This window comes from Varroa jacobsoni, unplaced genomic scaffold (genome assembly GCF_002532875.2).
Source record: "Varroa jacobsoni isolate VJ856 unplaced genomic scaffold, vjacob_1.0 scaffold_690, whole genome shotgun sequence".
Taxonomy (NCBI): Eukaryota; Metazoa; Arthropoda; class Arachnida; order Mesostigmata; family Varroidae; genus Varroa; species Varroa jacobsoni.
In genome coordinates this window covers 34260-61775 of record NW_019213592.1, presented here as the reverse complement: position 1 = coordinate 61775, position 27516 = coordinate 34260, and the positions used below count along the sequence as shown (strand labels likewise).

Here is a 27516-nt window from a genome sequence, read left to right as displayed (position 1 = left end):
ATATAACAGATAAAGTTGAATATAGATAAAATAGTTAGGAGGACAAAATAAACTCAGCCAGTAGTTTTGGTAGTTACAATTTGGATGTGTGGAGTCAAACACAAGCATTTATGAGCTACAGCGGTCCAAATGGTACTAATGGCCAAAAAAACCTCATCGGCATTTGGAACACACAGCGATCAACATCTACGAATCTTTTACTGCCGATGCGACCCAAAACGAGTCTATGTGGTATCGTATCTGGAGTCTGCTGTAACATTAACATCAATCGTGTGAACAAACAGTTTTCAGCCGAAAATAGCTCGTGGAAATATTCTCTGCTTAGCTACTGATGGGGATTCATAAAAACTACTCGTTTCTATTGACACGCACTAGCGTGTGCTGTGTTGTAGAACATGACCAGTTTTTCCTGGGCATGCTTTCGAAATGACGATGCCACTGGAAAGGACGACAGTGTGAAAGGTTACAGCCAGCCAACCAGTCTATCGATTCATGACGTTTTTATGTTAGTATCAGCGACAGTAGCATTTAATTACGTTTATTGTTGTAAACTAAAATTAGTTTGTAGTTAATGGACCTTTCCGGACGATCGAATGTCAAAAACGAGGGAAGTGTTATGCGGTAGCATAAGGTCCTAATTGAGAATCGGATCTCAGGACCTCAAGGGAAAAATAAGCGGCTTCTGCCTACAAATATCATTTGAAGTTTAACTATGACACGCACACACACGCGAACAAACAAGTCTCCTGCCTCGCATCCACGGAATCACCCTATGTATATGCACGCATGCTAGCCCGATAACAATTGAAGGTCGCAAGCGATCACGGTTCACTAACCTACCCGTGTAACGATCAATGAATGGCCGACAATAAATGAAGAGACGGCACTCGGCTTTTGATAAATGTGAAAACAATGGCTATGGGTAGAATGCATATTTACCTCACTGATTTTGCGGATCAAGCGAACGCACTGAGTTCAGTTGAGATGGTACGACGAGAAAGCTATTTAGCTATCGAAGTAGCTTCGCTTTACTTTCGTCCAATGCCATAGGTGGACAAGGGTCCAGTTTCTAAGTTAGCTAAGCACCTATTTGCACAGACGAAGCCTCAGTGAAGTATCGAAGCTAATATCGTGTTTTGAAAAGCATGTGAACTTATCGAAATTATTTGAGTAGCACAGCGTGCAAGATATAAGCCTACAGATAAGTATCATGTAGGCTTACAATTTTCAGATTCAAACCGTCGACTTGGGTTGGCAGGGAAGCATGAGTCCATCCTGGATCAATGAGTGATCGCAATAGAAACCTTAACGACACGTATAGCGATTGTGCTGCCATCTAATGGGTGTCCTTCGTTGGCTTGGAGGAGGTTAGTATGCCGCAACCCTAGCCACCATTGTAACGGCGACTATGGTCATGCAAAAAATCGCTTCGATGCATAGGAGAGCGAGAGAGACAGAGAAAGATTAGGTACACCTGAAGTTCCTGCATAGGCACCATTTTATTAGAAAAGTATTCAGCTATATTCGAAATGAACTAATTGAACTTCTTGTTTTTTTTCAAATATGTACGATAAAATAGAAGATTAGATATAACAGATAGTCTTAACTAACTTGCCTGTGCGTTTATCCCATTAAGTTAGCTGTTAATAATTCAGTACACGCGGCCACAATGCCGCTTGTAGGTCGTCGAACTGTCATGCGGTTCCGCTATATTTCAGCTTAAGAAGCAAAGATAGATTAGTCGCCTTATCATTATTGTTTTGTGCTCAATATATATTCATACGTTAAAAAAAAAACACACGTTTTGCCGTCATTTGCTGATCCATAACCTTGAACTTAATCGTTTTCCATCCGTTTTTCGCAACGTTCCTTCTTGACCATAGCCTATTCAATTAAAAGACTTTCCCTCTGCAGAGTTTGTGATTAATTTACTCGCTGGGATTGAAATACACAACGAAAGATAACGCAGTCCCTAATAACTTTTGCTAACGTACTAATAGCTAAATACAAACAAAAAAGGTTGAAGGCATAAAAATTATGCAGAAGTGAAGAAAAAATGTCTTTGTTACAATTGTCTCTCAATGAGCGTTTGTAAATTTTGTTTGGTACGGTTTATTCAGTTCATAAACAATAAATTATATTATTATTGGTTTGTTCCGTCCGTAACGTAGACGGAATAATCGTCAAAGCTGCGTTTCCATTGGATTTGGCTTTGAAAATCCGTAACTATTAGCGATACGTATGATTACGAGAATATTGTTCCTATAGACCATTGTCGACATAGTAAGCGTCGAACGGTGTTAATAGAAGAGCTACAGTAAAAACTCGAGAGTTTTGCATCTTTGTGCGTTCATTTGCGGTACGTTTTTCTTTCAAAAAAATCTATTTATTTTGATTTGCTCTTTGATAGGGACAGCAGTGATTGATGTGATGATGGTGATATCGCCTTGGATCATGCGATGAATAAACTAGAACTAAGGTGACAAACGTCACGGTGTATGTGATAATAGACTGACAACTAAAGAATTACTTAAATTGACTGCTTTTCGATATTTCTCCGTCTCATCGCAGAGTTAGGACACAGGAGGCTTTAAGATTAGACAAAAACCTACATACGAATGCTTCTTGTTCAACTATAAACCTAATTTTCTTTAGGATGTCTGCGTCCTTAAGGCTGATTACAGCTGTACCATGAATCGAGGATATCAGTTCGACGCTTTTCTAAGGCTGTCGTCCTGGAAGTAAATTGCTAAATAATGAATATCAAATTATACTTTTGCTTAGGTTTTATAATCACTTCTATAGAACTTCTGTCATAATCCATGTATTTTTAAGTGTATATGTCCGTTAGTTCTGCTCATACCGGATTAGAGAAAAACACCGCAAGAGCACGCATTTGCTGTCTCTTTACCTACCTTTATACGTTCTTGCAGCTAGCTAAACGCACATGGCAATCCCATAAAACAAACCCATAATACATAGTAGCCGTAACACAAATAACGATCTAGTTTTGTGTTCCAAGTTAAAACAGCAATATAAAACTAGACACCTGGAACGCTCTAGCAGGTCTACTAAGAAACGCTCGACAACAGTGAAAGACTGCAAAAAAGTATTCTGTTTTTCGGTGCTCGTCAGCGTCCCCTCTCTAGTACATCGCCGTCCAGTAGTACATGCACTGTTGTCACAAAAACGGCAACAAATGATATGATGTTTCATCTTTTAATGGCGTTCGGACCAGGGACAGACGTGCGGCCGCTGCTGGCTTCGTCGCCATCACCATCGCTCGTTGTTATTCTTGTCTCGCTTAACCGTGTCGATTGCATGGGTACTGCAATGACTACGACCGCCAGTCGAGCCGTCAACCGTTGATTCATTCCACTGCTCAACCATTGTTTTTCCTTACCTGCCACTCCCCCTTCAACCAGGTTTACCAGATTGTTGGGCCCATTGTACTTGTATGGGTGGTAAGTATTTCTTCGCCAACCTCGTTGGCGTTCTTGTGCGGGTTTTAGCATTGCTGTTTACATTAGTGTCACTGTTGTTGTTGTTATTGTCGTTGTCAAGGTGCGCTCTTTCATTTTTAAGAAAGAGGGTAACGCATAACGACTGCAAGCAGCAGCGCCATCTGTATAGTCGGCGTCAGCAAGCAGTGGCCATTGCTCGTGTGGGTTTGTATGCTTTGTCTCGTCATTATCGACGGCGGCGACAACCACCTCTTTTCGCCCTTCGTCGTTGGATCCCGTCCCTCCGAAGCGGGCAAACGCGATCCCAGCGTTACGTGAAGACGGCAGCGCGGACCCGTAGTAGCGCACTGTCAGCGTTGTGCTAGCTAAGCTGTAGAGCGGACGCCGCGGACAAATAACGGGGCAGTTATGCAACCGACAGCGTGGGTACAAAGTAACGCTGGCTCACTACGACGGTGGAAGGGGGATCGATGGGGGGTTTACTAAATCTGAAGCTATTTCGTACAAATGCATCGGCTATAAGCGTAATAATTTCAGGCGGGCTGTTTGTTGGTTTCGCTCAGCATCGCTGGAATTAGGGCGGGTATGGAGGACGAAGCGGACGCAATGAAAGGACAGCGAACGCTTATCATTTTACAAGTATCGATCGGTAAACCAAGTGGGTAGCTGGACATGACTCGACATTAATCAACTAGGCCAGATCAGGGAAGTTCAGCTCATGCGCCGTCACGATTGCTCTACCAGCGAATGTCCTATGATAGCTAAGCGCAGACAAACACAATCTATTGCGCCGTTGTGAGCGTTTTTTACTGGTGTTGTTGATGATGACGACGACGACGACGATTACGGCGACGTTGACTGTAAAAGAACCTGTAATAATATAATATAATGAGCGCCCGTTAGATTCGTATTCTTGAATCGGAGTATTGCGTGGACCCTACGATACTATACGTACAGCGTCTTATCGTCGATGGATTATCCAATTGTTGATGTCTGTTAGTAAGCAATAGGTACTACAAATAAACGTTCGAAAGCGTTTTTGGAAAACTACGCTACGATAATGATCGCCTGATCGCTTTGTGGACGTCCAACATCAGTAACAAACAGAAGTGTGAAAGATCTTATTGTACTGTACACACAATGCAGTCGATCGCTACGAAAGCGAAAAGTCGAGGGGCGCGCGTCTAAACCTTGCTTAGTGATTAATCGTTGCGTAGACGCATTCTTGACATTCTTGGGTACATTCTTGACCTGTTTTGAAGAAATATCATGAAATTACAAAATGCATTATATCCAGTGATTCAAATGAAAATCTGACCGCATTAGATAAGTAGAACGATGTTAGACAGTTGGTGAATCCTTGATAATTCCATGGAGATTGTGGTCAGTCCGCGGTTCCTCAAGTTAGGTGACTGCTATTCCATAAGACAAACTATAAACAGCAAACGTTATATTTGATATTTTGAACGTAAAAAAAATTCTGCCTAGGGTTCGTTGTATCAACAGCAGAAATCATACGGACGGCGATCACGAATACGAGGCTGTTCAGTTGGTATATCACGCTTAACACTTATCGGAACTCGCTTTGTTGTTGCCTTGCTCTTCTTTGTTATGCTGGCGCTATTCAGGATAGTGACTTTCGGCCTATTTGTTGCCGCTAAGCCGAGAGCTGACAGGGTTTGAGGAGTTGATAGTCCGCCAATCTAGTCCGTCAGACAAAGCAGTCTGTGTACTGTAGATGTCAACTCCTTGTTTTTTACGGAATCTCATCGCAGAACGACCTCAATCATACGTTACAGTGGATGATTGGACATCGTCGTTCATATAATATTAGCTTGAAGATGGCCAGCCAAGAACGTCGATGACCGTAATAGGCGATAATGGGCAATCTGGTACATGATGAATGCTATAGTATCGTTGTTTGAGCGTTAGATGGATCAGCCTGTGACAAAGTAAAGTATAGCCAACTGTGAATCTATTAGTTCCGTAAAACTTAGTTTCGCACGGTAACACTGTTATATATTATCGCAAATCATTAGATATCTATTAACGGTTGCGCAACAACAACAACTAAATGATACGTCTATCAGGCTGATACCGAATGTCCATCGTTGTGGATATTATTCTCATAGCGTATCGTTCATTGCTTATCGCTCGCTCATCGTGTTCGTCGTAGTGCAGGAAGTTGGGGGTCCGCGAAGTGGTCCAGATTTGGTGCAAGGTGAAAGCATCCTTCGCTTCCTTCCAGGGAACAGCTGTCTGAAACTACGTTTAGTATTGTACCGGACGTAGAACTTCAGATATTGTTAATTCTGCTCTGTTATGGATGAGCCGTATTAAATCAGACATCTGTCAAGTAGACCTATTAATACACACGTAAACATTTTTATGCCCATATATTAAAAATAGCTTGGGTTTGAGGCAGCGAAGCGTTTGACCACAACAACGTCTAATAATATATTATATTGTCGTGCAATTTTCGAGTACATCGTCACAATTCTTGAGCAGAAATCATGCTATTCGACAGGCCCACGCGGCCAATGGGGCATCTGTCGGGAAGATTACAGTTGGCCATTTAGTCCGTAATTTCTCTTAATGCTACGCGTAGAAATTTCTCCATTTTCGATGTCTTTCCTTTCCCTTAATATATACGATAGTATCAGCATAATTCGATTGGATTGCCACAATATTAAACCGCGTGTAAGACCCAGCCGTAACAGCCCAGAACATATGTAAACGTCGCAGCTGAAAGGAAAAACAAACTATTCGTATAAACAGGAAGTGCCCTAGTAAAAGTTGGAAGAAGAAACGGAGAGGTGGTTGGGGAGAAAGGCAGACGCGGGAAAAACTATCGGAACAAACTACCGCTATAAGCAAAAAGAAGCTTTACAAAAAGTAGACCAACAACCCCATCGCACATGAATCCCTAGACGCTCTTCCTGTCTGGATCGCTGTTCCGAACGCTAAGCTATCTCCTGTTCGAAGCGTATTGCTGGCAGGAGATCGCCAAATTGACTCTAACGCATGGACACCGCTACTCATCGTCGATACGAATGATATAAATGAGTAGCAGCGTCGAATAGAGTGACGCAATAATGAACAAACCTGAGCTCACTTTTATGGAGCCCACAGCAGAGCCTCTGGCCGGGGCCGGGCGAAGCCACACGAACTGGGTGTGATGGTACAAATTGGTAGAAAATATAACAATATTATTATTATTCATTTTGACCCATTCAGAGCCAGTTAGCGGAACAGTATTCGTCAACCGTGGGATCGATTAGCCGCACGGTGCATCGGTTGATTCTTTCACTCTAAGTGATCGCGTTGAGCGTCGAATACCTAAGCGTTAGATGGTAGGGTTGGTCAAAAGCGGTAGACGCGGACGGTAACGGTCACCCGTCGCTGTAGCTAAAAGTCTGTACAAATGCAATTCTTGCCTGTTAATTTTAGTGCTGCTGCTGTTTGACAGAGGTGATACCCTTAGAGTTCCGTGTTCTATAACGGTTATTCACGGATGGCCAGCGGTCAACTTTTCCTGATCGAGCGTCGTAATACGACGGCGCAGTCATCAGTAGTTTACCTAGTAGATTTACGGCCGCTTGACGGTGTGGCCGTACAAATTTGCGTGGTCCTTCGGTGTTGACCGGATATGACCGAAGTAGAATCGCGGCGATTAAACGAGGTGTTTATCTTTGGCTCCGTATTCGTCGCTTAGACATCGTAACCTCATTTAATGATGCTATGAGATGTTATGATCTTATGAAAAAAACAGCCGAATTTACTATTTACGTTCATTTGAAATCGTGAATGGACGCGTTTAGTGCGTTAGTAAAGAGCCAAACCTTATGCTCCATTTATTACCCTATTTACATTATATTATTACTAACTAATTGACGGGTTAACGGGAATGGTAACGGTATCACATAGTAAACACATTGAAACTGGGTCTGACAACAACATTTATTGTGTTACAGAAAATAATTTAAAATAGGCCTGTGCGAATTTAATAAATTTACATTCAAACTGCTATGAGGAGCTCTATCGGGCTTTGTCCCGCTTTTTCTGAGTTAGTCGTCTGCAAAATAGAAATTGCGCAATATTACCCAGATGTAACAGTGTCGTGTGGATCTAATAGCTGAGCGTAACTAGCTTCAGGGGGTTACGTTATAGTAATGTATTGGGGTACAGCGTTAACCTAGTTCATGTTCACGCTCAATGCTGCTTAAGGGGGCGATCTTCTACATATTCTATTGGCTTCGACAATATGCCCATAGGTTTCCTTTCAGGCCTAAGTTCTACTCGTTGATACCTATAGTAACCACGGGTCGTTTCAATTAGTAAGTTGCGCAAAATGCATTGTATCGATAGGAAGCACTCAAGTTTGTCAAAAGTTAGCGTTCTTAAATGTTGTATACTGCAATCTGAGCGTAGTGTGGGTTCGTGACCCAGTGCATAAAGGCCACCTCTATTAAAGCTATGTTATCCTATAAAATATATAATTATCGAATTTCCGTTCGAGCGTAGGTAAATGTCTCCGGAGCTAATACGCTTTCTATGTAAATACGTGTAGCGGTCATACTCGCTAGTTCTTGGTTAACTCCCTCGCAAACTATACACAATGAACCATGGCCGTTCCGACACGTTCACTTATCGTCGAGTTTGACGAGAAATCCAGAACGCTCAGGTAACGAACTGATGTTTCATAGAAAAGCTCCATCAGTCCATTTCAGTTCTACGCGAGAACTTTTCCTCAATATATCCGTACGCACGAGACGGAAACTTTTTTTTTTTTATTGTTATAACCCTTCCAACGGGGTATGTACGTTATGACCATCCAGATAATGATACAGTTTCAATTGCTATGAAGCTGAATGGCAAAGTGTCAATAAGAAACGCCATCGATTGTTGAGAACTCCTAACTAATTAGACTTCTTCATTAAAGTGCCGTTTCGTGACTGTAAAATCAGCATTTCATCACAAAACGAAAAACCGCTCGTAGGAGTGATAGCGAATGTTTCGTTCACAACTCTCTGCGCATAGCTATGCCCAGAGGCATTGCATCGATTTCTTACAAACCGCCTGTTACCGTGCGGCCATTGTAGTGCCGAAATTCTGAATTTTATCTACCACTGATTCTGTTATACGAAGCGCCGCCCCTCCGGTTATCATTGCTTCAGTCGATGAATGGCCGCTAAAGAGCGATACAGGTAGACGTTACGCCATATCAGTCTTTTTATATGATTCACTCCGAACGGCGTCGTGTTATCAATACTGACAGAAGACAGCTATTTGTCTGGTATCTATTATATATGTCAAAGAAATTAAGTAAACGCGCCTGGCTATTCGTTAGACTGCTTACATCAACGAAATTTAACGTCGTCAAGGTTTTTTTTTAAATACAATACAGTCAAATAGGAAAAAGTTACTGAGCAATGCCGACAGTCAGCTGCCGCAACCGAACATTCGAGACTTTGTGGAAGATGAGTTATCATCTAGGAGAAACAGGTGTTCGGGAAACATTTGCCATGCTAGATCCAAACAATGTTTAGACCTCAACACACGCCATATCAACAACACTGATCAATACATTGGTTTACATAGAATTGATACGTGGATGCTGATTCGTCACCGCCACGCCTACTTTTTGGGTGAAGTGGGCCTCTTCAGCGTATCGTATGCGTCTGTTTTGTCTAGTCTGCGTGAATCATCTGTGCCGATTGCAAGAGGTATTCGACTCGAAAGGTGCTATGGCACCGCAATGACATTACCTGTGGGGCAAACCAAAGCGGATACTCCCTCGCTTGAGATCGCAAGTGGCCTTTAAGGACCGCTCCACCGACCTGTTCCCGCGAAAACATTTTAATATTCTAACTTTCTACGAATTTTCATTATTTTATCAGTCTCCCAGCGATATGGAGCAGATATTTTGATGTTGGACGTAATTGCTTATATTAAAATTCGATCGTCCGAAAGTCGCCGACATTACGGACGATTTCAATTTAGAGCTGTTCAGATGCTGGCGCCGCAGCATATTCTCGTAGTTCTGTTTCTATTAACAGGCACTTTTGATGTTAAACGCTCAGTATAGCCTATAAGTTGAAAAAGAGTCACTGTAATTTTTAGTAAAGTCGAAATATCAATCAGCGCCTTTGAGTACTCTGGAGTAGAGGACTAATCTCTAGCCACAGCCTGGCGACGAGCAGCGGATTGCTTATCGAGCGTTGTTTTGACTGGCCAGGGTATTATCGCGCACACAACAACGACGACAAACGGCCATTTCCCACTTATTCGAGTAGCGGTTAAATCATTGATTCAAAACGGGCATCGAACGAAAGAGACGGTGTAAATTCCAGCCACGTTAGCGTAAAATTCGACCTTGATCGGCCGGTTCCTATTTATCTAACTAACGTATACAGATTAATATCACATGTTACATTCTTAGGACAGTGTGGATAATCGGTTTCAAACGGATTTAAGCCTGTGCATCTGAAACACGATTTGCTATACACTGTGCTGACATTAGGATATTAACGGATTAAGGCAAAACGTTGCTAGGGCAATGTCATATGATGTACCGTGTGCGCTATATGTTGATTATAGTCTGTTCTTTAGTGTAATATATAGAAAATAATGTACACATTTGTGCAGTATCTACGCTGTAAAACTGAAAGTGCTTGTCTACATGTACACAATTTATAGCCCTGATTGAAGGAGGTCACGGGACACTAACGAATCAAACTAGCATCGATAGTAACAGGCGATTTCATTTTCCTTGCGTAGTATGTGATTTCAACATTTTATTCCGTAGTCGATCATCTCTAAACTAAATCGGAATGTTTGGGCGTTAAATGTATGTTGTCAGAGTAGTCCAGTAAATGGCCGAGTTGGTGGTGTGATTAACCACAATTGCATTGGACTTCTCCCAAATTGGTGGTATCGCAATAAGTAATGTAATAGACTTCATCTCTGACGCGTTTATTTTCTATTTTCTGCTCTACAGGTCCACACGTGTCTGGTACAGCTTCGTAATAGTCTGAGGGACTGCCACAGCACACGGCTTTAAAGGATTTTACGACGAAAAAAAGCTCGAGTCTAGCCTCGTTAACGCCAACGTGTTAACGTTTGTGTATAGATTATCAGCCATCATCTGACAGCACAAAATCATCGCGTCAGCCTAACAATACGCTGTCAACCAGGAACATTGTGATCGCCTACGTTATCAGTAGTCATCTATCATTTCAACGTCGTGTGAAGACCAACCATGCAGAATAGTGCTTTTTCTCGACAGCAACGCCAAGAACGTCTCGGCTCGATTCCAGAGATTCCACAATCAGCACAGCGCCGACTAAAGTCCCAGGCGCCACCTCCGCCAAAATTGACATCGATGAACGCCTCAACGTCGTCGTTCGTTGTGAAGCGTCCGACAACTTCGGCGTCATCGTTGTCGTTGGCAGCTTCTTCGACAGTCTCACCATCGTTGGACGCGGCCACGCCCTTAACGAGTCACATGGCCCCGTCTTGTGCAGGATTGCCCTCGCTAGGCGCTGGTGCCGTTCCAAAGAAACGTCCTGCGCCGAAACGACCCCAGAGCGACGACGGCGGCAGCGATGCGCCGTCTGAATCATCAGGACACCGCTCCGTCACAGTGACGTTGAAACGACAACAGAATTCACCGCTGGGCTTCTCGATTCGCGGTGGCCGTGAGCATGGTACCGGCGTGTATGTCAGTCAAATAGATCCCAACTCGGAGGCTGAAGCTGCTGGCATTAAGGCCGGGGACCAGATACTAAAGGTAAACGGATTTCCAGTTGACCAATTCGTGCATGCCGAGGTGTGTATGATGCTTAAACAGAACAATGTTGTTACGCTCAAGCTCAGCGGGACGGGCATGCTGCCCGTAAAGGATCGCGGGGATGTTGTTCTCAAGCCTGTTGCAAATGTGGATACTTCGCCAAAATCGAGCATTCCCTTGCCACCGGCGGAGCCAGACTTCGCAAAGAATCCTCCGGTGGTACCTCCCGCGCCCATACCACCCGCACCTCCAGCACCGCCGAATACCATGAGGCCGATTCCTCCCCCCATGCCGACGCATATGTTCGTGTCCGAATTACACTCTGTCGCTCAGCAATTGCGCAAACTGCAAATTACCAAAGATATCGCCCTTGAGAATCCGCTACTGAAACAGGTGGCCATCAACCAACAACAACATGACAAACTGATGTCCGAATTCAAGGAAGCGCACCGTAAGATGTTTGGACAGGGCGATCGTTTTCCAGACGATTTCAGCGATACGGATCGAACGATCGAGCGTCAGAAAACTGAACGCACGGAGGTTCTCTGCATGAAGAATGGCGAGTCTGGTACGGGTTCAAATCTGCGTTCAGCGGCGTCCACGTCCAGTATACTTTCGCTCAAGACGGATAGTGGGCGAGGTAGCGCTTCACCGTTCGGAAGCGCGTCAAGCAGTCCTGCATCTTCGATCGTCGATTCGGTGACCGAGAGCAGCAGATCAGACCAAGGTGCCGAAGAAAAAGCCAAATCGAGTTCACCGTTTGGCGTACAACTGAAGAGCCTACGTCGTGAATCTTCCAACATCGAATTATGTACAGCAAGTAAGATCGAGGCGAAAACACCCCTTCGGCGGGAACAGTCTAGTCTCGAACTGAGCTCACTGAGGCAATGTGTCCTTCCTCAAAAGATTCAAGAGTCGAATCTGTCCGCGGTCGCCGAGGAGCCTGTGCCTAAACCAAAAAAGGCTATGACGCCAACGGCCGTTGCCAAAAATAACGAGCCTTTGAGGAACACCCAGAGTGTACCATTAGTGCAAGCATCACCGTTTGGGACCTTCCGAAGAGAGTCAGCGATGCATTTAGAAAAGCAGTTAATTGTACAGGATAAAAACATTAGACGCGAGAGTTCGTCTTATATAATTCCGAAAAAAGAGTTCGAAAAAGCCGCCGAATTTAAGCGGGATTTTGGATCGAACACTTTGGATATTCACGGTTTCGAAACAATTCCTGAAAACTCATTCGTTAACAATCGTACAGGCCGGACAGAGGTAATCTTTATTCGAAACTCTCGTGAGAACGGTCGTGACATCGAGACTAGTTCAGTAATTTCAAGTGACGAGGGGTCTACCTACTCGGGGTCGTCCGGCTGTGGTGAACTTGTCGGGCGGCTTCGGCGTCAGTTCGAAGACCCTGGGAGTGATAGCGATAGCTCAGGTTCTGCGGGTAGCAAGGGGCCAGGACTGTTTTCCAAACGAACCCTAGGCCCTGTAACAAGTGGTGCTGGAGGAAAGATCACTGTGAGCATTGGTGTAGCGGCCTTGCCTAAGAACGCTTGTTGACCTCGTGCACAACGCGCTCAAGGAGTCCAAACCCCAAAGCGTCGAGTGCAAGCAGATTGTCGAAACGAAGCCAGATAGAAGCGACTACCGGAAACCTTTTCAGCTTTAGTTCTACTTCGCCGTCTTTTTACGTAAAGCTCATTGGTCTTTCCATCGTCTTCCATACATTGAGCCTTCCGCTTCGCGGATCATCGGCAGGTTCCAAGGCGGCGGCCAAGCGTCAAAACGAGCAAAGTCTTTAGCTGATACCTACATATATATATATAAACATTACATATATTTCTATTTTTTTAAACAAACCAAACAACCGTCCTAACCTTTTACCGAGCGAAAGCTTATGGTACGGAAACAGGGTAGAAATTTAACAATGCCCTGCAGTGTTATATAGTTGTTATATAGCGAGACAGACAAGCTGAAGCTGAAGCTGTTGTAATAATAACAACCGCTGAAAGAAGATGTGTCGGATACAAATTAGTGGCAACACGACAGGATGAGCGGCGGTTTATTGATGCGACGCTGATAAAATTCGACAGCTCCACTAAATTCGCTGTTACTGCCCGAAACAATGCGTCACGAGCCACACGCCAAAGACCGAAAGCCGCAAAAGGATTCTTCCGGCCCGTCCATCCATCCATCCATCCATCCGTCAAGTGCTCAACAAGGTAGCCAGCGCTCCACTGTCCAAAGTAAAATTCTGCCTGATGAAAGCCGTACATCATTCAATCAGCCACGGCTATTGGTGCTCCTACTACCGCTGCTGTTGGCTAAACCCCGTTTGTAACGCTGTCGCAACGAGCGCTGCTACTCCAGTCACTATCTGTTCAGCGTTAAGTCTGTTGTTCGAGCGGCCAGTGGTGCGTTTTGCCTCTCGCTAGGGGTTCTATGACTCCGGGGCTGACCAGCGCAAACGGAACGGACGTAACCGATATGTACTTTTTCGTCTCTGGGGTCTGTTTTTCATCCTTTACGTCGGATTATTAAGCCGTTAAGCATGACTTCAGACGGCTGCGTCCCAGCACGAAACAAAGGTGTGTCTGCGCCCACACTCGAACCTAAACCACCACGTGTAAATTTAGCAGGCAAACACGCGATCCGCTGCGCTACGACGCGGACCGAAGCCCGTCACATCCTCGGGCTGTCGATCTTGCTGCGATCGTTATCGGTGTTACTGCTCCTAGCTGGCCGAACTGTTCTATCGTGAGCGGAGTGCCACCACAGCTAAAGAACCCTTGAACGCTGCTCTATCACCCAGGATCTGCCACGTCCATCTGTAGATAGTTGGGCAGTTTAGCTGACTAGTTCAGGTCGTTTGCCTTCGCCTATGCTGCAGTTAAAACGCTAAGCGGCGCCGGTAGCGCTAGTGATGACGGTAAAGCCGGGTACTTCAGCTCGCGATCGGACGTGAGCTCTACCGTCTCTCGACCGATTCCCGTAGTCATGTCATTCTATACAAACTGTTACTTTGCTACGCTGGGAACTGCTCTGCTGGTAACGAGACTAGTTATTGCTTAACTATTGCAATAACAGTGAATCCTTCGCCTGGCCACATTCGCTTTCTATGGGCCGAATTTGGGCAGGATCGGGCAGTAGGCTTCACAGCAGCGTTGTGGATGTGGGCGCTGTGCGAGCACAATGATTCACTGCTCAAAATGTTAGCGATAGACAACAGTTTAACTTAAACAACTGACACTTTCAGTAATAAGAATACTTTCTATAGCAACAGCTGAAGCGGCAGCAGGAAGCCACATCATCGGGGATCACAGCAAGCGTAGAAACGCCATGCTACAGTAGAGATATCTTGGCACGGATTAGCTACAATGTAATCGCCCAAGCACGCACGCTTCATCCGAGCTATCCTTGCAATAGAGATCACAGAAGGAGCGGGTAATGACGAATAAACGCCTGTTCGTAAGGATATCCAAGTGCTGGATAGGGTAACCGGGCTGAAACAATCGTTTTTTACCGCCACTTTATTGTCCGAACTAGAGCAATAATAGCCAGTGCAATTTGACAGAACTTCCGCATATCGACCCCAGCTTCAAAGTGTCTACAATTTCTGCCTGCTTCTCGATCATTGTGCGTGGCGACGCTGCCCGTTCGTTGTTGTCACCAATAATCTTCGATGTCCCTATCGTCGCGACGTTCAACGCTCGCGACTACCGCCAGTGGATTTCCCGTTTTACTTCACGTTGTTCATTCCCGCCGTAACCCTCGTTTGCCCCCTTGGACTGTTATCGCATTTCAGACAACGAGAGCGACGGCCGCATGCATGCATGCATGCATGCGTAATGCTTCCATGCAACGGCCTGCAGAAAGGCTTTACTACCTAAGGAATAGCGGTTGTAGGGCACTTCGGACGTTTTGCGCGACAAAAAAAAAACCCTTTCCTCTTCTGTGCATCCATCCTGTGGTAGAGGCATTGTAAATACTATAAATAAATAGATAGATAGATAGATAGATACCGTGCGAAAGATCGAGCAAAAAGACGACCGCATTGATGTACCATTACGAATGACGCATAAAAGTAAGAACGCTGCGAAGCTAGTAGAAAGACTGTGATGAGCTGTATGGGCGTGAAATATTAACGAGAGAACGAGATGTTAATACCAACTATACAGTATATAGCTGATTGGCTTCATTGAGTAATCCGAATGGACATTGTACGAACAAAAGGATTTAAGGATGATTTGTCGGATCGTTTTGAAATACATAAACTATTACATCAACTATAACCTCTACCCCAACGTGTGTTGTTTCCAGTACGAATAAACATGTTGGATAATGGGCATATACGATTTTGGTAGAAATTCAAATATACGATACCATTTGGTTGCTCGGGCACTGATCCTGTGAGTGCAGCAGTATATTTATTAGTTAACGCGTTGCTTCTCGAACCTAATTCGTTGAACCGAAAGGTGTTATCTATTTAGAATTCTATGAGAAACGATATACAAACTGTATGTAATGCAGGAAAACAGTAGGGACCGTCACCACTCAATCCGCGGTGACAGCACTGAAGTCCAGCGTTGCCCGAGTCCTAAAGAAGCCCGATTTCGATCACGCGTCTTCGTTCTAACAGAGAAAACTAAAATAGCGATCAATGGATATATCCGAAAATGGCTGCATATGAAAAATTGCTGTCCTTAAAGCTGTTTTCGAATCGATCCGGCTACGTAAATGTTTTATCCATTCCGTTACACGTACCGGTGGTACGAACGTCCTTGCTTTACGTGTTCAGAGTTTGTCCAGAGATTGTTTTTCAACGGTTTAGCAATTATTTTGTTGCCGAGAGTGACGGCACAGGATGAAGCAAATGGAGCTCGGGGTGAAGTAAGTGGCAGAGGATAAAGCAGGGGAATTGGTTTACCCAAAAAAGTCCCATAACCGCGGAATGTTCGATTTTTCGAAACTATGAAAGCAGGGCGCCATGGTAACAATGTATTGTTGATTTTTGCCCACGTTCATGGGGTAACCGAACAAGCTCTATTTCTCCAGCAGGCAATTGGATAAACCTGCGCAAATGTTACGCATTGATCAGAAATGGCATTTGCCAAACGTCGTAGTAGGCGTCCCCAAGAGCAGTCAGCTGATTGTGGTATTGCGATCATCATTTATGTAGCATTATTTTAACGCTCTGTGAGCTAGCTAATCATCATGTATGGCACCGAGATATTTTAGTATTTCGTGATATCAGGCTATCTAATCCACCATCTTGATCTGGTTGTTCGTATACGATATTTATCAATTAATACACATAAAACAAGTGTGCTGGTTATATTTCGAAATGTAAAGAAGATAGAAATAGCGTATCCTATTTGAAATGCTCAAACCAATCTCATATTATTATAATATCACAAGTAACGATTTTAACTTCCATTAAACGCAAACATGAAAATTAAAAGGGCAAAAAAGCCCGCTCAAAGCGTAGTCATCGATAAGCCGTCACCAATCAAATGATTGTGCCATCCGTAAATTATTATGCTGACTATATATATATATATATATATATATATATATATATATAAGAATGTATTGTTGAAACGAGACAAAAGCTCTGAAATATAGCTCTTTCCAAAGAGTACCTCACATAACGCGGACAGTACAAAGTCAAATAGAATGGCGAAGTCGACAGACGCTCACAAACCTTCTCCACACACTTTGCTCACGTTATGATTATTCTGCTTCGGTCTTGTTCGGTTTCTTTTCTTCTATTTCTCGATCGTTCCTGGATCAATGTCACTTAAACTGGCCTGCTCTTCTTCATTCCGCTGGCGAAGTTCCCGCACTGATCATGGTGACGCTGAAGATAACGGCGCAAGTTCTAGTCGAGTTCTTTCGACTTCGCAGCCCAAATGATCACCATCACGTTGATATCTAGCGGAATGAAGATCGGGATGACCGGACGACATCAGCACTTTTTAATCAACATTCAACAGGCAGACTTCGGCATAGAAGGAGGAACTTCTAGCAGCAGCAGCAGCAGCAGTAACTTGCCTTATATTGCTCGGTGTTGTCGCCCGGGAAAAGTCGGGAGTCGTCGTTAGAAGCGGGTGCAGCCAGACGATTCTTTCATAGAATCTCGTGTATGGGGGACGAGTTCCTGTGCCTTTGCGTTTTAGTCATAGAGCCAAGTTCACTGTCCTGTAATTGCGAGATATTTGGCTCTCTGCCGGTTGTCCATTACCCCCGCGAAACACGAACCGAACAAGCGCATACAATATAATTACACGCAATGTGTGAATAAATCAAATGGGACGCCCATGTGACATTACTTGCTATACTTCAATTCGGACTCTACCCCTACGGGGTTATACTCTTTAAAGGGAACTTGTTTAGCACCATCCCAAATGTATTAGGAGTCTTCCGGGGTAAGAGTTTAGACAGGGACCAAACGATGGCTCGTACCGTCGGCAGCAGAGGCACGGGAAATGCCTACAGCGATCCCCACTAACGACAACCTATTGACATCTCTTGGAACCCGCCTCGTTTATGTCAACTACGGGTATCGCAGCGATCCTGCTATTCACGAGTGATTGTCACAATGTGGTGAAGATAACTCATCAGAAAAAATATTAAACGACGATAAAGACGATTTTGTAATAAAAGGAATTGGGTTCGTTGCGCTGCATAATTATAATGAAAAGTATTATGCTTTTATGCGAGAGCAACAACAGTCAACTAACTCGTGCGAGGAACGAGCTGTCTCAAGTAATACTTAATAGCTTTAGTACCGCACGTAAAACAGAAGCAATATCAAAATATTTAACAGGAAATAAAGGTCAATCGGCGGTTGATGTTTTGGAGTAAGTTCCAGCGAAATTTGTTGTGCTTCGTGTTTTCCCTTACATTCAAATGATTTTAGTTATAGTTTCGCCTACTGCTATACCGTGTTGTATATTAAATAAGATATTTAATAAATTAGCTGGACCACGCATGCAAATATATATGAAAATGAACTGTACTGCGAAAGCCTAATTTACATACCCAATTATGATTTGAACCATATTTATGGATTTATGACTCAGTATTCCAATAGATTATTTTTATCTACTGCTCTGTAGTAAGTGTTTGCCTCAGCTTCGGCATATGGGTTTCCAACTGTTTTTCTTCAGCATACAAAAACGTACTCTTGAATGAGGGCGAGATGAAGCTTCGAGTGCTCGAGAACTCGGACAGTCCAGCAATAAGGACAAGTTAGGTCGTGAAGGTGACGAGCTGAATTCGACTTTTGATCTATGTCTAAGAGATATCTAATGCTCGGCGGCCATCCTGAAGAACTTATTCACAGTAGTGTAGATTATCTGTACAAATTCACTGGCTCAGTACATTAATTGTGGCATACTGTTTTGCAATATATATATATATATATATATATTGCCTTAAACCTAGGCTAGAAAGAGTGTGTCGGAATATAATACAGCCTTGAACATGAGCAGTGGTGTTTTCCTTTTAGATTAATCTATTTCTATATTGTAATTAATTATAAGCGTGCTTCATTGTTTCAGGCATATTTTGGTCTTTATAACAATAGACCATTACTGTATAATTGTAAATAGGTCAAATCATGATTGGAACAACCTGTACACAAAAGTAAACATCCACAGTGTCTATAAGAATAAAAAAAACTCGAAGTAGCGCGACAATCCGTAAAAGTAAGTAAAAATTAAAGTTTAGTTAAATTACTAGTATCCCCTCTTACTGTTAAGCAAAGCACTCGAAGTAGAAGATAATGTTTTCTTATTATTCCATTATTTTGTAGTCAGCAAAAAGCGTACGCAAGTGAAAACGTGCAGTAACTGCTTACACCATACGCAGGTAGCAGGATGAAACAGCTCCTGCATGGAAATTCGAGCATATACGCTATAGAAAATCCTTACCGTAACGGCTCTGCATTGGTACTACGCTTCCACTTGTTAATTAGCATATTATTAGAATAATGCCTAACAGTCGAAGTGTATATGATGGATACTGTAAAGTTTGGCAATTTATATTTAAAAAACTCTTTGTCCCTCTCTGGAAACTTTGGAAAGCGGGCAGAAATTTCCGATTGTATTTTTTGGGTCAAAAAAATTTTTTTATTCTTTATTCTTGCAGAAGCACAAATATAGCCGCATTGAATTTTCTGTATTGACCACGTGTTTGAATATATGTTGTTAGTTTTAATATCGTTGTTTACGAAACCATTATTTTTCATTACGCTGAACTAGGTTAATATATGTAAAATCTTGTCGAGGTAGCAAAGCTTTACAAAACCACAACATCAAATGCAGACAAATAATAAACACAAGTTTTTCGATAATGTCCAATGCTATATATATATATATATTTCTTTTTCTTTTTCAATCAGGGGCATAAGTTAGACTGAGTAAAGTATAGCTAAAGCATAAACTGTGACCGAGGACCCGTTTTAGTTCGAAAATGATATGAAACAACTTTTGACAGAACAGCCCCGAAACTGCAGTAAATCATTCGAGCATAATAGCACTTTTTTAGTAAATAGGATAACTTTAGCTATCGGGCGCTTTCAGAAGTTTTAATCCGTGTTCTTGCGCAAGATAAACGTATCCATATGAAAAAAGCCGCAAAAAGAAGTAACCTGTTCTTTCTCATATAAGCAAGAACCTAATTTTAAAAAAGTCTAAAAAGGAGACCGTGGATGCTACTTTATTTATTGTTTGAGAGAGACTTTCTGGCTTAGGTCTTGCTAGTAGATTCATCTCAGTGGCCGCCGCAAACCCTATATATGATGCATGCATAGCTAGACATCTAGTCAAATAATAGCTACCTAGAACAAGATTCCCTGCTTACCTGCCGGCTGATGAACGATATGACGTGCGGGTATGTTTGTCAGTGACCTAATAGCACTAGCTAGAGCGGAACAACAATGCATGATTCATTCTACTGGTAATAGATCCTCCAGTAGTTTTATGTTAAACAGGTTTTATCTAACGGAACAACCTTTGCACATCAACAATGAGCCAGTTCGTTACAAGCTTCAACGAGACACTAAACACCAGATATACATTACGCACGATGTATGCGTGTCCATTAAGTTTTCCAATTAACACAATATAGGCATAACAGGAATGGGCTTAAGTCAGAACGACTGCAAGTTTATGATCGTTGCACAGATGTGAATACAAATACAGCTGCTTATATTGAAACAGAAACACGAGGAATCGTCAGGATTCTGGCGACAGTAGTGCGCGTTTTTTTTTAACAAATGAAATCTGTTATCACTGAGCAAAAGACAGATGCCTGCTAGAGATCACTGTGCGTATCTAAATAGTCGTGGCCCCCTTCGATAGTATTTGATCACAATGGCAGCATCTAGGGCTCACGTATTTGGCGGTGAACGAGCGAGCCATATAAATGGCTCGATCTCCTATTGAAACAACTGCCGGGGTAAACTACTAGTCGTTTTGTATTATTGTTGGCTAATTCTTGCGCGAGTATACGCCAACGATTGTGTCCGAAACGTATACGCATCATAGGAACGTTGCGCGAAGTCTACAGAATATTTCTGAGCTCCCAATGCCCAGAAGTATTCGCACCATTCAAACAAGAACACAATACAACTTTAGAATTTCGATACGACAAAAGCTCTCACTTAGGATGCCTCCTAGATATAGTATACCATAATTGGACGGTCAACGTATAAGTTGAACGTACAAGTATTATCTCTGCGAGCTCTTCATTGATGAAAAATTACCAGATCATGTTGCTAGCTCACAGAAAGGCTTTGCCAAGCATCTGTGTTCTTACAGCTTAGAGACAAACTTCGCAGTCTTAAAAACTATCCTGTATAAGGTGGGGTAAGGGAATTAGCATGCAGATATTTGTTAGCCAATTCGTCGTTGCATTTCTGTACACGTACATGGTACAGACAGCGGTGGAAACGCGATTTTTCTGACGATGTTCGTGCTTGGGACGTTAAGAGTTATTTTTCCGCACGGCGGTTTGCGTCGATCAGGGCGGAAGACCACGATGCTCAGACGCCGCATCTTCATCGTGACAGAAACCGACAAAGTGGGCGGTAATGGGCGCCCTCGCCAAGCCAGTACTACAATTAACTTTCAAAAACGTGCCCTTGTCTGTAAAAGGCGTCTAACTGACAGCGGTCACAATTGTCAACTACGTGCACGAGCATTAATGAAAAGTACCGATACGGGAGTGGGCCTCTACGCTTGGCCAAAATGCAAATATGTAGCGTATGGACAAGCGGACAGTCTAATTAGAGCTTCTGAAGTAGAAGAAAGATGCAGGAAACGTTTATACATGTATGTTACTTTCACGTAAAATATATAATACAGTGATCTGTATGAATAAAGGATGTTATTATCAGAGTGTACTATCGGACATCACATGCCAAACTTTTAGATAGACTAACAGAATCTCGTTTCGCATGTCCCAAAGAAGCACAGCACACATTAATATAGCGTTGACAAAGATTGTCACCAGTATTTAGTCGGACCTGAATGGGATGTGTCTTAAACAGTTCGTAAATTAATCATGCTTGTACACCGTTGCGATGCTCATTTACAAGCGTACAAACATTAAAAAAAAAAAAAAACAGTGAAATAATATTTTTTGCGGCATCGTCCCACTGAATTGATATAAACAAAATCCCGTAACAGTATGATTGTGTTTATAGGCTCCTCGCGCGGTTGATTTCATTGCATGCGATGGTGACATCGCTACGCGCAAGACATCGACCATTGCTTTATTTCTGAAGAGCATCGAAAACGAGGTAAAATTCGAATACTGTTTCGAAAAAATTGAGACTTTCCAGTGAGTCTAAGCACAGTGATCTACCACTATTACAGAATACTAGGCTCCGTTTAGCCCATACGAGTCTTCAGTAAGACAGGGCAACTGACTGGCTTTTCCGAAGTAGGTTTGCGGAAACAAAGTGATTTCAGGACGACTCAGGCTCCGGCAAACGGCAGACATGCATTGATAGGTCCAATGGGCATCCAATCAATCAAAGCTATTCTCAAAGCAAAGTGGCGGGTGCGGGTTTAATATGCTAAAAACGATAGTATTTTTATGCGCGTTCAGTGAAATATTACAGATACAGGTATCTTGCATCAGTCGCCGAATGCCGTTGTTGAACTTCATACGAAATGATACTGCTTAATAGCGTTCTTAGGCATCGACTCGGCTGCCTCTAATACCAAAAATAACTGATTTAAACCAATTCAGTACTTCAGAGCGTCGTTTTTGCCTTAACTACCTCATAACGAACACGCTTGAGACGCCTAAACAGAATCTATACCATAAAGTAGGTAGTAAAGGCCACCAAGAGCAAGAAATTGGTGCGCGTATGAACTGTGGAGCAGGATACAGTATCGCTATAAATTGGCTAACCTTAAACAGACCTGATGATATGAGAAAACCTAGGTTCAGAACCGAGGTGTATCCACCTACCTAATTCGGGAGCGAAAGAAGCCAACCATTTGACATGCTGCTAAACAGCTTGTACCAGAAGAGAAATTCAAAATATTTTTTCCAGTTATCTAGCACCTACACACAGTCTTGTCAGCGATACTTTAGTTACGCCTTTACTTGTGGCCGTTGCACAATCGAAGTGGTAAGACACCAAACCGTCCTTAGCGAATAAAGTCTATGTGGATAGCTGATTCAAGATAGCTCAAAGCGCGGGAGCGCTTTAGCGGATGGCTGCAAGGTAACGTTTCACCTACCGCTGACAGCATGGGCTAACCGGTTTAAGAACTTCTCGCAAAATCTAAAATTTAAAAGCCTCATCGGCGGTATGACAATAGGTCATCCCATAAGTAGCCGTCTGAGTGCGTCAATTAGGTTTCTGGTGAACATTTTTTTATATATACCTGCATAAACTAGTGCACGTATAACCTTCTGTCTAGATATATTTAATTTATTAACAAGTTATACGTTAAAAGCACAATGTTGAACAATTGAATGACACACACTTATCCGGATATCAGCATAGTTGACCCGAAAAGTTTGTCTCGTTAAAAGTTAAAAATCCATTTTCACTAGTAACGTCGAAAAATAAAGGCAAATTAAAGTTTTCAAAGACAGTCTCGAGAGAGTGCGGTTTTGCGAGCAGCAAAAAAAAAAGTCGGAAAGCGTCATTTCTAGTTAGTCTGCCGTGCATCTGCTCACTTCGGTTACAGCCCTGTCGCTTATCATTTTGTCAGTCAGTAGTCGAAAATACGAGTCATAGACGCAGGCTAATCGATCCTATGGCAGCACAGCCACAGTATTGAACCGATGATGAAGCGTCTGATGTCTATTGGCATCATTTTTTATCAACGGGTTTGAGCGTCAGCAGCCAGCACAAATGTCGATCTAGGACAAAGGACTCAACCAAATACGTGAAGAAGCAAAAAGGCCACAACGAACCTTGTCCCACTACAAGATCACCATACCACCTCCACTATTCATAGGTATAAATGTGTCCTAAAACAGCGTGTTTTCACCTATCGCGGCAAAGATTGTAGGAAGAACTATATGCCAGAGAACGTACGATGAGTCCGGACTGCAGCCCGGCTTATGAGGGCTTGCTGAGACTACTACGAACCCGAAATATGATTAGTTTCTCCTATTTTAGTCACATAACCAAATAGTCTATTGGTAAATTTATGTTCGATCGTCATTAACCAAAAATTAACCATATAAACCAAATCGAATTATGTCTAGCATAGAACGTAGGTGATGGCTGGAAATTACGCCGTCTCATTTTTCCACTGGTTCTTCTTGTTGCATACCATCCATAATGGTCATAGGCCTTAAGATAGAACTAGGCGTTTTTTTAAGCAGCCCACATTTCTGCATGAACAGCAATTTTGGTGAATACCGGCTTCAGGCCGATTTTGATCGATGCACTCTAATCAACATAATCGATCTTATTTTTTTGTGCTTCACTTCATAAGGTCAGCTTTGAAGATCATCTAGTTGATGCTTATGTTGCATGTGCTACATGTAACTTACAGATATTGACAGATTTTTGGATCCCTATTATACTCTAAATGGGCAGATACCGAAAATCGGTTGAAAAGGAACGGACGCATTGATCTCGTTGACCTGTTAGAGCTGTGTCATAGACCGCTGATTTTCCTCTCACTGAGGTCAATAATACATAACTGAGCTCTTCCACGTAAGCTTATGGTTCATCGCGTTCAAGCATGTAGATATTTCGGATAAAACAACAATTAATATCGTGTGTATCAAGAGAGATTAACCGGCTGTTTTTTTTTTGTTGAAGTAATAAATTAATGTGTTTGCGCATTATTCCATTAATCGTGTGTGTACGTTAATAATTAATAACTTTTTTTTTGTGTTTATGTTGGGTTCAGCAAAGGTCCCACGTACAAACTACTAGAGGACATTGATATAAACACAGTATCAGTTTTTAAAATGAGCCTTCGAGAAAATGTCGACAATGGCTAATAATTGAAAGCTTCAGGGAAAGCTGATCTGTCTCAAAGTTTATGTAAGTTAGCTTTCTCCGACTTGTAAGATATCTGTACCCACCGCAGTGGTGCCACCCACAGTGATGGAATAGGGCAAAGAAATAAACCGTAATTCGCGCAAAAAGAAACAAATGTTCCTACGGTTGACATTAAAACCAATTTGCAGCTTGCATACTAACTCGACTTTCTTAGTCTTAGCAATAACAATTGGCTGATAATTTAGGCCACCTTCAAAAAGGAACAGTCCAGCCTAGCACAGGTACGTTAACCAAATCCCAAGTCCTAGAGCTTCATAGCCGCGAAAAAACAAATCGTCTTCAAAATATGTTATTTTGCATACTTCACTTGACAATAATACGCGTTTATCTATTGAGAGAAGCCCTTAGAATCGAAAATATATATTTCTCTAATGATACTTCACGTTCGAATATCTATAATTTATAAAAAAAAAAAACCTTAGCTAAACATATCGACATTACCAGCTAGATAATATCGAAACACATGAATTTATATTTTGTTTTTTTTTTTTAAATATTTGTATTTTTCTATCATATAGTGTTCAGTATTTCGTCGTATCGTGAATTACGGGTACCGGATCGATCTGTTCTATGCATACGCTTCTTCAACATAAAAATCTTTCGTTGCTCACTGGAAATTGCTAAAAGTTACAGGTTCACATGGTTGTGATATAGCGTAAATGTATTACGATCAATGCATTATATAACAGTAAACATTGTTTCTTCACTGATTAAACACAACAGAGCTGGTCACCCATTGTCAAGATCTGTGTTTTTTCCTCTATAACGGTGATAGAACTGTAGACAACTCGGATAGAGCCGAATATCGGTGCAACTATTGAGTGAAGTTTACGATTTATTCATTGAAACAAAACTATTTAAACTTAAAATTATTATTATCTGACCACAGCTATAGATACAGGGTCCAGAAATGAAAAAAGGCCAACAAATCAGACCAATTGATTGCTATAGAAGAGTTAACCTATAGTATCTTATCGAAAATTAAAGAATCGTGTAAAACATCGCATAACTAAATTTACCGGAACAGAAATAGACTAGCAGGTGCTTTGTCCCGAAGAAAGGACAGGGTCAGCAACAAGAGTTGTACGACACGCCTATTTTTGTTTGTCGGTAACTTTATCTGTTGTAGGTTATTTAGGCGTCACTATTTCGAAGATGGATCCATCGGCACCGTCATCGTCCGCAATCTAGAACGTGTGTCTCATCATCAAAATAAATCGAGTCTTACTTGGAAATATAATATAACGATATTATAGGCGATAATAGTCACGAACGTCGTGCCGAAATGCAGTACAACAATCAGCTATACAGAAAAACAGATGGTTATACAGTTTCGCTCTGTGATTTCACATGTATCAGATTATGTATACAGATAGTGATCGCAATAAAGCGACAGTCAAAACACATAGATCTGAGACTTATTCTATACTGAATAGATATTCCTTGCTCAGTATGAATATCGCTCTGAATTTAAGAGGTTTACAACACATCAGAGTATTCGAAACTCAAAAAATTCCGGTACATCCTTCATTGGACTATGGTTGTTACCATTCTGTTATGATCCGTTGGAAACCAATCGATGACATTACCCCCTGGCCAAAACATATACAGTAAATACTGGCCGCCTCTATCCGTTTGTCAAAACGACAATCACTTTGTTGACATGAGAACGTTACAACAAGAAGTAGAGTCTTCAAAAAGACTGTCCAGTTGCTTTTTAATGTAACAACGCGACGAGATCATGAACGGAGTATTGGTTCTGTCGGATTCATGATGGCCAAACTCGGCGAATGATTAAGGAAGCTAGGTACTATCTGCATCCTCCGCGCTCATTACTTATAAGCATAACCATTATCAAATTGGACAGAGTAAGCGTTGTAAGGCTACGTAAATTTTTTGCGCACATAACAATATTAAAGTGTTTTTGACAATCTGTTCCGTAATAATAGCAGCGACAACGTTTTTTTTTTTATTGTTTTTATTGGTTATATTAGCTGCTTTTTTAATTTCACTAGGGGTTTTTTTACCGATATGTTCCTTTACCGAACCTTATAGGCAATGTCTTGTGCCTATTTAGGGATGTTGACGATAGTTTGAGTTCGGCGTTCAGCAAAAATCAGTGTTCAGCCACGGGCAACGCTTTACAGCGCTTGCCTCTTGTTGATACAGACGGCGTTCGCTGTGACGCCCGTTAAAACGGCACCAGCTACATTCATACAGAGAGAAAAGATCGTCTAGAAAAAATGCGTTCAAAGAATCATCCAGCGGCAGATGAATAGGATACATCATTAGTAAGATTAATGTGTGGAGTCACAACATGACATTATGTCACAGTATAGCTTAAAATTCACAAAGAACGAGCATCCGTAAGGAATATCCCGCCGTGTACGACTATAGGCGGTATACGAAACAGCACAGCCGTCTATTCGTCGGCCCCGGCTTGAATTAGTATGGAGAACAGACAGAGAGAAGGTTAAAGCAGAGAGGTTTCCGGTCTGGCATTGATCGATATTACAGGAAAAGCACGAATTTCGAGACGAGAAGCTGACGAAAGTGGAGGTAGACCTTCTGCGCTTCAAAGTTTGCCGTTAGCTCGTCGAGCACCGTCAAGCATGTCGTAAGTTTATTAACGCCTGTTCTTACTGCAAACTTAGACTCAAACTAAAATTATCGACGTTCTTTCTTATCAGTTCAGTATGTTCTAG

General features: G+C 42.3%; 2 protein-coding genes across 5 annotated transcripts in view; one reads left to right on the top strand and one right to left on the bottom strand.

Annotated features, from left to right (window-relative positions):
- The window catches only part of LOC111262669 (uncharacterized), a 39282-nt gene extending 20537 nt beyond the window's left edge, over positions 1-18745 (top strand). Inside the window, exons 1-2 of one of the 2 annotated variants that reach the window (XM_022837084.2) lie at positions 150-1367; positions 10465-18745. In XM_022837084.2, coding sequence (XP_022692819.1) covers positions 10726-12813 — 2088 coding nt within the window. In that variant the 5' untranslated portion in view covers positions 150-1367; positions 10465-10725 and the 3' untranslated portion in view covers positions 12814-18745. Of the gene's footprint in view, positions 1-149; positions 1368-10464 lie in introns of those variants that run through there. The other variant, XM_022837085.2, reaches the window with a different exon arrangement.
- LOC111262668 (annulin) overlaps positions 1-21478 on the bottom strand; it is a 58856-nt gene extending 37378 nt beyond the window's left edge. The window contains exon 1 of one of the 3 annotated variants that reach the window (XM_022837081.2): positions 20122-21478. In XM_022837081.2, coding sequence (XP_022692816.1) covers positions 20122-20203 — 82 coding nt within the window. In that variant the 5' untranslated portion in view covers positions 20204-21478. The remainder of the gene's footprint in view (positions 1-20121) is intronic. The other 2 variants (XM_022837083.2, XM_022837080.2) reach the window with 2 other exon arrangements.
- Positions 21479-27516: the final 6038 nt, after the last annotated feature.